The sequence below is a fragment of the Epinephelus lanceolatus genome, chromosome 12 (genome assembly GCF_041903045.1).
Source record: "Epinephelus lanceolatus isolate andai-2023 chromosome 12, ASM4190304v1, whole genome shotgun sequence".
In the NCBI taxonomy this organism is placed as follows: domain Eukaryota; kingdom Metazoa; phylum Chordata; class Actinopteri; order Perciformes; family Serranidae; genus Epinephelus; species Epinephelus lanceolatus.
Genome location: NC_135745.1, coordinates 32,244,965 through 32,257,114, shown reverse-complemented (window position 1 = coordinate 32,257,114; position 12,150 = coordinate 32,244,965). Strand labels below are relative to the sequence as shown.

The 12,150-nt window shown below is 40.5% G+C and overlaps 2 protein-coding genes across 4 annotated transcripts in view; one reads left to right on the top strand and one right to left on the bottom strand.

Moving 5' to 3' along the window:
* Nucleotides 1–2,676, top strand: part of LOC117272302 (phospholipid scramblase family member 5) — a 20,109-nt gene extending 17,433 nt beyond the window's left edge. The window contains exon 8 of the mRNA XM_033651151.2: nt 1,556–2,676. Coding sequence (XP_033507042.1) covers nt 1,556–1,582 — 27 coding nt within the window. The 3' untranslated portion in view covers nt 1,583–2,676. The remainder of the gene's footprint in view (nt 1–1,555) is intronic.
* eif4e2 (eukaryotic translation initiation factor 4E family member 2) lies at nt 1,765–12,150 on the bottom strand. Of its 3 annotated transcripts, none has more exons than XM_033651154.2 (8): nt 12,031–12,150; nt 9,038–9,149; nt 8,831–8,965; nt 6,905–7,009; nt 6,670–6,822; nt 6,437–6,577; nt 3,363–3,438; nt 1,765–2,911 (listed from the first exon to the last, which is right to left on the bottom strand). In XM_033651154.2, exons 1-7 carry the CDS (start codon nt 12,048–12,050, stop codon nt 3,403–3,405), a joined length of 702 nt encoding a protein of 233 aa, XP_033507045.1. In that variant the 5' UTR covers nt 12,051–12,150; the 3' UTR covers nt 1,765–2,911; nt 3,363–3,402. The 3 variants fall into 3 exon arrangements, with proteins under 3 accessions (XP_033507045.1, XP_033507043.1, XP_078029397.1); XM_033651152.2 differs by having other exon boundaries at nt 6,441–6,577; XM_078173271.1 differs by having other exon boundaries at nt 6,441–6,577; nt 8,831–9,149.

Sequence of the window (12,150 nt, the reverse complement as noted above, 5' to 3'; positions counted from 1 at the left end):
TTCGGTCAACAGGTGTTGTTTGGGTGGAAGAACAGTTCTTACATGAAAATTCTTACAAGGTTTGTAGATTTGAGAACCACAAGACGACTACAATCAAATTCTACTGCATTTAAAAGAAGGTGAACTCTCCAACAATCTTGCTTGATAAATAGCAGTACAGGAAAAAGGAAAAATATGTATTTTTGACTTTGGGGTGAACTGTCCCTTTAAAATAACTCATGGAAGAGTCAAGGTTTCTGGTATTATACAAGCTACCATGTTTACTGGGACTGCAGCTTAATACACAGACATTGTTAATAGTAACATCAGTACTTTTCCTACAATGACATGAAAATATCTGCTGTGAAAAAGGTCTTAAAGGATAACTTCGGTATTTTTCAACCTGGGCTCTATTTCCCAATGTGTATGTGTGCGTATGATTCATGGGTACAACTCGTTCTAAAATTGGTTCAGTATTGAGGGAGGTGGATGCAACTGGGAGCCGCGAAACGAGCTAAAACGGTAACGGGGGCAAATGCATCCCGTATAAGTTTGCGCATTAAAAGTGCTTTTTTCGCTACTGACCGGTTCAGATCGCCAGTGTTAAGAGTGGAGTCAGCTGTCAGTCAGAGTTGGAGCAGAGAGGGGGAGGGCTGCCCCGCTGGGTGCTGTAAGTGAGTATGTGTGTATGAAGTGTGTGTTTTTTCGCCACTGACCGGTTCAGATCGCCAGTGCTATTTCTGTAAATAGCGTACTAGCCTTTCCCTTACCTCTGGGCTGTGTGATGTCACGAGCTTTGCTCCACTGTGTCTGTAGCTCTCTCTACTCGTGGGACAGCCGTTTTCTTGAGGAAGAGGTGTTTCGGGATTGGATGTCTTCTCCTCTTCAGCTGGCAGTAGTCATCTTGGGAGAAGTGAGCACTGCAGACCCGATGGTCTGCAAGGCGCAGTGTCTGGACAGGAGTATTAGCATCCATTTGTAGCACAACTAGCCACAACTTCAGCATCTCGCCGTCCGACAAAGGCAGCCTATGAAAGCTGTACGGGGTGTTGCGCAACATCCTGTTCTTGCGTTCAGGAAAAAGGCCCGTTTATTTGAGCACTCCAGAAACTCCGGTAACACTACAGGGGGGTAGCATGTAAAAGACTCCGTCCCAAACTCTGACTCTTCTAGTATAACACACACACTTCATACACACATACTCAATTACAGTACCCAGTGGAGCAGCCCTCCCCCTCTCTGCTCCAACACTGACTGACAGCTGACTCCACTCATTCACACTCACCACTGCCCCAGGGCCGCTATAATATGTTATCTACAGAGATAGCACTGGCGATCTGAACCGGTCAGTGGCGAAAAAAAGCACTTGCCGCATTTGGGACGCATTTGCCCCCGTTACCGTTTTAGCTCGTTTCGCACCTCAATACTGAACCAATTTTAGAACGAGTGGTACCCATGAATCATACGCACACATAAACATGGGGAAATAGGGACCAGGTTGAAAAATACTGAAGTTGTCCTTTAATAACTACATCGGCTCACTCATTTAATCCTGTTATCACTATTTTCTCTACAGAATTACATGTTCTTTGAAATGAGCTGATCCATGAGAAGGAGGTATGAGAATAAAACTAACACCACTGAAAGAAGGCTGGAACTGATGGGGCACGCCAGCCTCGTCTCTTCATGGCATCAGAGACTACACCACTGAATTGTGTTTGCAATAAAACAGGGGAAACATCAGTGATTACATATATTCATGAAAGAAAAAGACACTGGACCAGCTTTAGCAGCAGATGCATATTTGACATTTATTGCTATAATCCATCAGGTGTACATCCAACAGTGTTTCTTCACTTCTGACACACACCTGCACCCATCATCACACCACCATACATGGGCAGCATTACAGTTTTTCAACGAACTATAAGCGCTTTCTTGACATGGTTCCAAAAAATGCTCCCCAAGGAATTGATAAAAACTGTAACAGACCCTGATCCGGGGTCCAGTCTCATTTCTTTTACTACAAAATGGAAAAAAGGAGTGAAGGTCAGTGTTTCAGGACGCTTGTACACCTTTCGTTGAGGACATTAAAGCAGAGCCCCGTCCCTTGGATTCTTTCAAGGCGGGATAAAGACAAAACAGACAAAAGGGAAAAAAATGGTTCGGGGTCGGGCTCGAGGCCAGGCACAGTGAGTTAGGCAGCTTGGCAGTCCATTCTTAAGATGCCGGTTATACAACCTTCTGCCCAACACAGGATGGTCCTCATCCTTTGGGATTCAACTTCCAGATCAAAGATGGAGAATCACTGCTGATTCAGTTTAGTGATCTTTGATGTGGACTGTATTTACAAATATATCGTACACAATAATAGTAATCATTCTAGTTCGAAATGACCAGAGGAATCGTAGTTAAAATACAGCACTGTAATAAAATAACATCTACCTGCAACCCTGTTTGAGTCCCAATGAAACAGATTAACACAGACTAATTTTAAACAGCAGGAGGTGTGTGATGTTATGTTAAGCGATGAATCCAGAAACAGTATTATAACATATTGGTTTTGTTGTATTTTGTCAAGTACACTTTGTTAACAGCTAATGACCAGATCAGCAAACACCAGTCACGTGGCCTCCCTCTGGTGGCAAGTTTACAGATGTTACACCTTGCATTAACAAAAATAAAAAATAAAAACTGGAGGCTTCATTCTTCTCTGGTTGATTAAAAGTAACGCATATTTCTCTCTTCGGCTTAGTTCAGTGTTTTTGTTGACAGGCTTTTCTGTTCATTTCCAATTTTAGACTCAAAGAAGGAATGGTCTTCTTGCCTCTGTTCCTGCCTTTGCACTGTCTTCTTGTTACACAGTGCCAATCCACGTAGAGGTATCCTTCCCTAGACTCGACATCCCCCAGCACATCACATATACACACACCTACACAACACAAACAGAGATCAAGTATGGAGTTATAGGGGCACCAAAAAAAAAAAAAAAAAAAAAAAAAAAAAAATCTATAAAAGACTAATAAAATAAATGTGGAAAAAAAAGAGGAAGAAATAAAAGAATAAATAAGCAAATAAACAAAATATGGAACTATAAAGATAAATAAATAAAATAATTTTTGCATATAAACCCATTATTTTTTTCTGAATATTTTTTTTATTTTTATAAAAAAAATACTATATTTGTTTTATGTATCTATTTTTTATCCCTTTATTTATACTAATTCTTACCCACATTTATTTTCTTATATTTTGCAGATTTCATCTTTAATATCACATTCTTATGACTCCGTAACAAATAACATTAGAATGAGGCAAAGTACATCAGAGAAAAACTATTTCTTTCACTTTGAACTAGTTTTAAAATCATCAACATTTCTTACTCTGGCAGAGGTTCTCTGTTTGAGGGTCTAACGTCCGCCACTAGCATTCACCAGTCCATGGAAGTCTTCCCATGCTCTGTAAAAAAACAAAGGATGCAGCACATCATCATTCAAAATAAAACGTTTGGATATTTAGGCCTTTTCGGTGGGAGGATCACAAACGGACTGCCGCCTGCAAGCTAGTTTAGGCAGTCATTCATCATTTTGGCAGGCTATTTAAGCTGCAAAACCTTCCCAGCTCTCCCTATGCCTCGTCAAAGCGCTGCTGCCTTGCATCAGTACCGCTGCTTGCTCTTTCAGAAACCACCTCCACCTCAGTGTCCCCCTGCAGGCTCCAGCAAGGGGGGGGATATTGAATCATCCCTTCCCAGTATCTCATATGAACTTATCTGCGGGGAGCGATGGGGCCTGAGACTAGATGCCAAACTAACTATGTTCTGCTGTTGAAATAAACATTTGAAACTTGACTTGTCTGACTGAACTGCATCAGTTTACTGCAAAAGCGAATGAAACGTGATGGAGCTGCACATGTTTGTATCTTACTTGTCTCTCTTTTATAATGTATACCCCGAAACAGCAAAAAATATTTGCTAACAACCTTTTTTCCATGACAACATGAAATAGGGCCAAAATGTTAGTGGTGGACTATCAGACTGTATGAGCAGTATGAGACTGGAGCACTAACTGGTTGATAAACAGCAGTAAGTAGTTGGAGCCAGGATGATAGAGCAGCATTAGCCATTAGCACAAGTTGTGAGCTGTAATCTGGCAGTAAATAAGCAGCCGTGTGTCTGGCTGTGGACGCTGGAGCTGTTGAATAAATTTGTGAAGTTTGTTGTTCGCAGCGGTGGCTGTTAGCTTGACAGACAGGTAGGTGCTGTGAGTAAACAGTCTGAACTCAGCTGAGTTTTCTCAGACAGAGCTAAACATTGCCATTTAAATCACTGACTGCGAGGAGATGAGTTTGAACCTCCAGATTAACATTTTGAAGATTTAAAGATAAATCAGCCTAAAATAAAGTTAATTTTCTGCTTCTTAACAATGAGATTGTAAAGTCAAGAGTCAACAGTGAACCTGAGTACAAATAGTTGTGTATTTTTCTCAATTTAGTTATTTAGATTCTCAAGGTTTTAGGTTTTGAGCTTTCAAACGATGAGAAATAATTTGTAGTTAATAAATGAAATTTCAACACGTGATACAATCTGTCACACCCTAATTACAATTTCCGATAACTGTATTAGCCTAATTTAATTAAAGAGAGAAACATTTTGACTAAAAGTTGTTGACTAAACTGTAATGACTTTTTGTCAACTAAAACTATGAAGGATAAAGATGACTGAAGTGTGACTAATGCTGTGTCTCAAATCACATACTTCCGTTAGTACACTTCCATGTAGTATACTATGTGCACTGTGTACTTCAACAGGGTAGTGTTGTCTCAAACCAAACACAGCCATTGTGCAATCACCGGAAATGACGACAGCAAATTAGGTAGTTAGCAAACTAGCATTAGCATTCGTGTTATCATTTGCGGTACCAAATCATCACAGACTGCTTAATCAACCCAATAAACATACTGCTGGCTTATATCAGACAACAGTATAGTGGTGCTTAGTGCACAAAACACATGTATTTGTACAATGCAGCGACGTTCATGGTCGCACAGTCCTCGGCCCTATTTCTAGTTTGAAAGGTGGTCCCTGTTACACCCGCAAATGTAATAACAGCCCACAAACGTAATAAACCACAAATGTAATACAAATCTGCAGCTTTGAATGTAATAATCCCTCAAATAAATTTCCCACAAAACATAATAGCAGCTGCCTACTACAAACATAACACACAATTTTCCGCAAATGTAATAACTATTACATTTGCAGGAAATTATTACATATGTGGGAAGGTGAAAATCTAAACTGTAATAACTTCCCACAAATTTAATATGAGACTGAATAATGATCTTTGTGGTTGTTGTTGTTTGTTTACTTATACACTTGCCAATAGTGATGCGTGTCTTGACAAGCAACCCGCAGGTCAGGTGGGGCGAGTCAGAAAGTGACAGAGCAGTGTTCTGAGTAAGTTAGAAATAACTTACAGAAACACACACACACACACACACACACACACTGGTCATTCCTTGTCAGTTCACAGAATTACTCTGTGGCAGCAAATATGTTGTTTAATTGGATTTATTTTATTTTCTTCTGCCTCTTATTAATACGGATTTAATGGGAAATTTATTACATTTGCGGGATTATTACATTCAAAGCTGCAGATTTGTATTATGTTTGTGGTTTATTACGTTTGTGGGCTGTTATTATGTTTGCGGGTGTAACAGTCCCTCCCTTTCAGCTACGTAGCCAAGATGGTGACCACTGAGGGCAAGAAGTGTCCATAGTTCCACACTCAACTTCTTAACCGTTTTGAGTGCACCATCCGGGTACTCATTGTGCACTGCATTTTTCCGTACTTCTCAGTGTGAACGCACTTATGCACTGAAAATATTAAGTGTAAGGACAGAAGTACACAATTTGAGACACAGCATAAGATTAGTAAGCATTTTCATCTAAATACTATATCTAACTTCAAAACAGATTTGTCTGCCTTTTGATAGTTGTAAATGTTGTAATGAAAGCATTTAATTAGGAAATCATTACTGCCGAAGAAGAGTGACAGTATAATACTCCAAAGTAGCGCTGCAACAAACAGTATCAGTTATAATGTTAATCATTTTCTCAGAAAATTGTGAAAAATCACAGTTTACCACAGCCTAAGGCGAAATCTTGAACTTACTGTTTTTTCAAACCAACAGTCAAAAACCCAAATATATTCAAATTAGAAGCACCAAATCTTAAATGTTTGAATTTTTGGTTTAAAAAAATATTACCACAACTCTATATCTGTTTAAGTTGTGAGTAACATTAGCACTGTTTTATATTGTGCTCCCTGTAACAACTTTAATTCATTATAGTTAGAGTGTAACACCAACAGAAATGTGAGAAAACGTGAAGTTTGTGATCATGCATACATTTACGTGAGAGAGAGAGAGAAAATAATAAAACGATGAGACATACATACTTAATGCTGTCTGTGTGAGTCTTGTACTCCATAATGGTGTTGGGAGGCAGGTTGAGGACTCTACGCAGGGTGTCTCTGATGCGGGCGGTGGTCGCCTGGTCACTAGCTGTTTTGTTCCAGATGGAGATGATGTCCTCCTGGAGAAAAGAAGCAGGGGATGCATGTCTGAGTTTACTGAAATAGGCAGTGTGTGACTAGGTATAACATATGTGTCTGTTTGTGTATTCACCTGGAAGCGTACTGACACCACGGCCCCGCAAATCTCCTCTCCAACCATGAACTGCTCCCCGAGCATGGCCAGGATCAGGTTCTCCCAGCAACGAGACGCCAGGCCTTTCCTCAATCGGATGATCCACTTCCCACCCATCTTGTTGGCATCATCCTAAAAACAACACAGGCGTGGTTCAGAAAACGAAATAGATTCAATGTATGACAAGATAGAGTTCAGATCTCAGAGTACTCACCTCCCACATGGGTTTAATACCCTCCTTGAAGAGATGGAAGTCACTATGGCCTGTCAGGTCACCTGGCCGGATCATGTGACTATAGAAACGCCAGAACTGCTCCACCTTGGGATTGACAAGAGATGTTTATATCAGCATGAGTCTGGATGAGATTGTATTTATAAATTTGTGCTGTGTCTGGCTACAGTGATAAACAAAAGCAAAGAGCATCCAAATTACTCGTCAAGCTATTTCACTGTTGCAGACAAATTTCCAATGTCAGAATAAAATCATTAGTTCTTCCTCATGTATACTCCTGTTACTGCTACCATTTGCGTAAGGTGGTAAGTTCAAGCTGTCTTAAGTAAGTGAAACTCTATCAGGAGCTACACCTTGTCAAAATAAATCAAAACCTATATGACTGGACCATGTGGGAATTTAATTTGAAAGGACAGACACAGGAAGTGGCCACGTTCAGCAGTCAGACAGGAGTCACATTACAAACCAATCACAGCCGACAGATCTCTTTCCCTTCTTCTGTAAATATTCAGTCTGATAAATACGGTAAAGTTGATCATGTTAGTGCAGGGCTACCCAGGATTTCAGGTAAATAGGCTGTATGATGCTTGTTAAGGTTGACTAGCAACCTCAAAAGCAACCTGCCACCAAGCACTTGAAAGCTGGCATACAAAAGGCACAAGAGCAGCTTCCAGCATCCAACCTCACAGGTGGGTAAAGACGCGGCATGTGTACGGCCCCCTGCTTTCCACGACTGGTACCTGCGGTTATTCCACAGGCTAGTTAACAACATGTCGGGCAGGAAATCCAAAGTGTGGGATCATTTTGAGAAGGTGAAGGACGAACCCAAGGTGATATGTCTTCATTGGTCGACTACAAACATGACGTATCATCTGAAACATGGAAGTAGCTACATGCCCATTAGCCCAAAGCGTCATTAACAGGCTGCTTGCTCAGTGTGTGACGTGCACTTGTAGATAAAATATAGGCCTATATTAATGAAGGTTCATTAGTATGGTTTTGTATTTCTCTGTAATGTAGCACAGTGTTAACAATGTTACTGACACTATTCTTTCTCACACCTTCAACTCAAACCATTGTGTTGCCCCGCCCAAAATATGTTATTTATTAATTACGTTAATATTTTTCGACATGCGGTCTCTAAATGACGCCTACTAGGCGTCTAGGAAAATTCTTAGTGGAGGCCAGCCCTACATGCAATGATTAGTATTTTAGCAGGTTTTTAGTCTTGGTTCATGTAAATAGTTAAGTTCAAGGACATGAACACTATAACAACCAACAGCTGAGCTTTCTTCAGCACCAAACAAGAAGCAGCGAACTGGGTAGAATGTAAACATGGAGGAAACTCTGGGGATTGGCAAATAAGTGAACAAGTCTCAATTTTCTTGGACTGTGGTAAAGGAGGAGAAACTGGGGGAGATTTGGAGTGAACAAGGGTCTGTGTTTAATTCAGCGTGTATCTGACCCACCAACCAGCACTTATTTTAGGGCGAACTCTTACTTTTGGAAACGGTTAACCACTAATTCCCACAGTTTCCTCCTACTAAATTAGCACAACTAACCGACCAGGGGCTGGTAGCAAGTTGGGGCAACATAATCCAAAATGTAAAGTTTATCTTTATGGATTATACTGATGCCGTGTGTTTTTGTGTTTTTGCCGACTTGTAAGAAACTCTTCATATGTCAAATCTCTTAAAGGGAGTTTGGGGTGATATTTTCCACCAGGAGCAGGATGGGAAATAATCTCAAAGGGAATCTAGCTGTAGCTTTGCAAATAATGATTCCCAGTCTTTTCAAAATCTTTTAGTGTGTGACTAAAAACTCACACTGACTTCAGATGTGAGAACGTGTCAGACTTTAGTCTTTTAAAAGTATTTTCAAAGTCTTATAGAGCATGGTGGGCATTACCGAGGCGAAGCTGCCAATCTGTTTAATGTTCTGCTCGTAGCTCTGAGTACTGGCCGGTCTCCCTGGAGTGCGTCTGGAGTACCAGAAGGTGTAGTTGTACTGAAGAGGGTGCTCTCCTGCCCCTGGCACCACCATCTGCAGAGAAAAAGAGAGCGGTTGAGCCAACTGGAAGCTGCACCCACACGAGTCATTCGTTAAAACTCTGACCTTTTTCTTGGAGGTGTTCTGTTCCTTTTCCTCGTCTTCGGTTTTTTCCTTCTCACTGTCTTTCGGTGAGCCTTGGTCCTGGTCGTGGTCTCCACTGTCATCATCTTTCAAGCTGGATTGGAAACACAGGGAATTAAAGCTCTGTTGACAGACAATTAGGTATACTGTGCTAAAACTAATGCAGTCTAATATGGACCAGGGTTTGAATTTTCACCAGCATGTTAATTGTTTGGTTCGCTCCTGTTTCTACCAGCTGAGTAGAGTTGCTCAACTCAGGCCCATTGAGTCCCCAGCTGAGTTGAGATGATAATTCATTATTTCCTTCCATCTTGACTACTGCAATTCCCTTTTCTCCTGTCTTAGTAAGACTTCCCTATATTGCCTACAAGTGGTGCAAAGTGCTGCTGCAAAGCTTTTGACCAACTCCTCCAAAAGGTCTTGTTCCGCCCATTTTGATCAAATTCAGAATCTAGTTCAATATTCTTGTGATCTCATGGTCAGGCGCTCGCCTACATTTAAGAACTACTGCAGCCCTACATAAGCAGCAGATCATTGAGGTCCTCTCCTTTCTTGGTTGTTCCTCATGCCAAGCTCAAGACAAACAGAAACTATGCTTTTGAGGCTAAAGTTCCTAAATTTTCTCTCATTAGAATTAAGATTTAAGGACACTCTGGACACTGTTAAAAAGCAGCTCAAGACCCATTTGTGTAGTCTTGCTTTTAGCTAGTTTTTAATGTGTTTTGTGTTTAAGCATGATGTCTGTATTTTCCTGTCTGCTCTTTTGTCTTTTACGTGCTACTTTGTTCCTTGTTGTTAAGTGCGATGTGATGTTTGCTCTTGAAAGGTGCTATATAAATAAACGTATTAAAGGTCCAGTGTGTAGGATTTAGGGTGATATATTGGCAGGAATGGAATACAATACAAGAATTATGTTTTCTTTAGCGTATAATCACCTGAAAATAACAACCATTGTGGGGTTGTTGTTTTTTTTTTTTGATACCTTAGAATGAGCCATGTCACCATGTTTCTACAGTGGCCCAGAACAGACTAACCAAACACTAGCTCTAGATAGGGCCATTTGAATTTTGCCATCATCCACTGTAGTCAGCAGCCCCTCTGTGACAAGAGCATCAGAAAACGCAGATTTTTAAACGTGAAACTGCTTCATCTACTGTTTTTTCCAGTTTAAATCACTGGATCCATTTATCTTATAGAGGAGGAGACCTCTGCCGATAATTCCGCTCCCAGTAAAACCTCTGAAATTATAAAATTAAAAAGGTGAGCACAGATAAGCGGGTGCTAGGTTAGCAGCTGATCTCTGACATGCCAAGTACTGTTGGAGAAACATTGATTTGTGACATGAAATTGCTTTAATCAGCATTTTTACCAGTTTGAATCACCAGGTAGTTTGTTTTGGAGAGGAGTAGCAGGAGGAGGTAAAAACCTTTCTGAACGTATGGATCAGAAATAACGTCAGCAAACGGTAAGTTATCAGAGAAAGTAGGTGACCACATAATTGCAGATGCTGTGCAAGCGGGCTGTCTGCAAGGTGCCAAACAAAGTAGGAGAATCACTAATTTGTTAAGTTATTCAGTGTTTTTACAGGGGGTGGGAATTACCAGAGGATCCATGGTACGATAGTATCACAATACTTAAATCACTATACAAGATTATAGCGATAAGTACTGCAATAAAATATAGTGCAATTTGTTACCTTTTTTCAACTGTAAATTTTGTCCCCCAAAGGAAAACTTAAGCATCTGTTTTATCTAATAAAATAAAGTTTTCAGTCTGTTCATCTCACTTCAGCCATTTTTACTGCAGCAACAACATGTATCTAGTGGACTGAAAAAGCAGCTGATTATATTGTTCTATTAGGCTACCTAAAGTTTAATTTGTATGCTTTGTAATATTAATAATTCATATAATTGTAAAAAAAAAAAAATCAATATTTGGCACTGCGTAACAATACATTATTGCCACAAAAAAAAATCGTGATACTATGCTGTATCGATGTTTTCCCCCCATCCCTAATTTTTTTTAGTTTAGTTTAAACCACCAGATCCGTTTATTTTGCCGACCTCTGCAAATATTTTAGCTTCCGGTAAAAACCTCCTCAACAATGAACACTGCAGAAATTCTAACCCAGAGAAGTTCAGCTGGTTACAATCTACAATCCTTACCGCTAGCTGCCACAATAGCCACCCAAATTGTACACGATGGACCTTTAAATGTATTATTTACAAAGCATTACGAAAGTTACAGCTGTGTTTAAACTGTTGTTTGTGGTGCTGTTGAATTGTTCTATATTATGGAGACAATATCTATATTCAGTGTGCCCTCTTTTGTATAAATAAAACCTAAAACATCAGAACCGTCATGACGGTATGATTCACTACAGGGCTGCTGTATCGTACTGCATTTGTTTTAGCTAGGTAGCCTAAAAACTGTCAACTGAGTGTGCTTTTTAACAATAAATGACAAATATGTTAGCGGTTTATCATACACACGTCCAGCCCTGCACTTAAACTACTCTGACCGTGAATATCCTGCAATGCACTGTTAGCTAACTAGCCGTATTTTAGGGACATGGGAGTCTAATTTAAGCCGACACTGCGCGCACCTTCCCCCGCCTCGCAGCAACTACTACACCGAGGATTCGGGGCCTGTCCGCCTTCCGCTAGGCTAAGCTAAAGCTAGCAACACAGCACAATCCCCATTATGAAATACTATTAATCACTGTTGTTGCTTACCTTAGTTTCAAATGCACCTGTGTGTGTATGTGCATGTGTGTGTGTGTGGATCTCACTCTCGTGTACATGTAAGTCTAAGGTTTCACAGATCATGCAGGACCATGCAATAAAGCTGACACACCTCTCATATTTTTAAACATGCAACAGCTTTCATTAACGTCACTATCCCCCGTGAATCTGCAGTCCCGACTGAAGGGCCACTCCCTGGCACATATTACACAGAAACTTTTGATTACTCACGCGTCAAATTTGTTGTTCATTATTTTCTAGGAAGGAGTCTTCCGGAGTCCGACCACTGCCTCCTGAATTCCGCAGGAACGGCGGCGCGCACAGTGGGCGCACGTGTACGCGCACGCCGTG

Coding starts and splice junctions, on each gene's coding strand:
- eif4e2 (XM_078173271.1), bottom strand. CDS start 12,050: ATGAACAACAAATTTGACGC. Junction 6,823..6,904: donor GTATTAAACCCATGTGGGAG/GTGAGTACTCTG, acceptor TGTTGTTTTTAG/GATGATGCCAACAAGATGGG. Junction 3,439..6,440: donor ACTCACACAGACAGCATTAA/GTATGTATGTCT, acceptor GTTTTTTTACAG/AGCATGGGAAGACTTCCATG.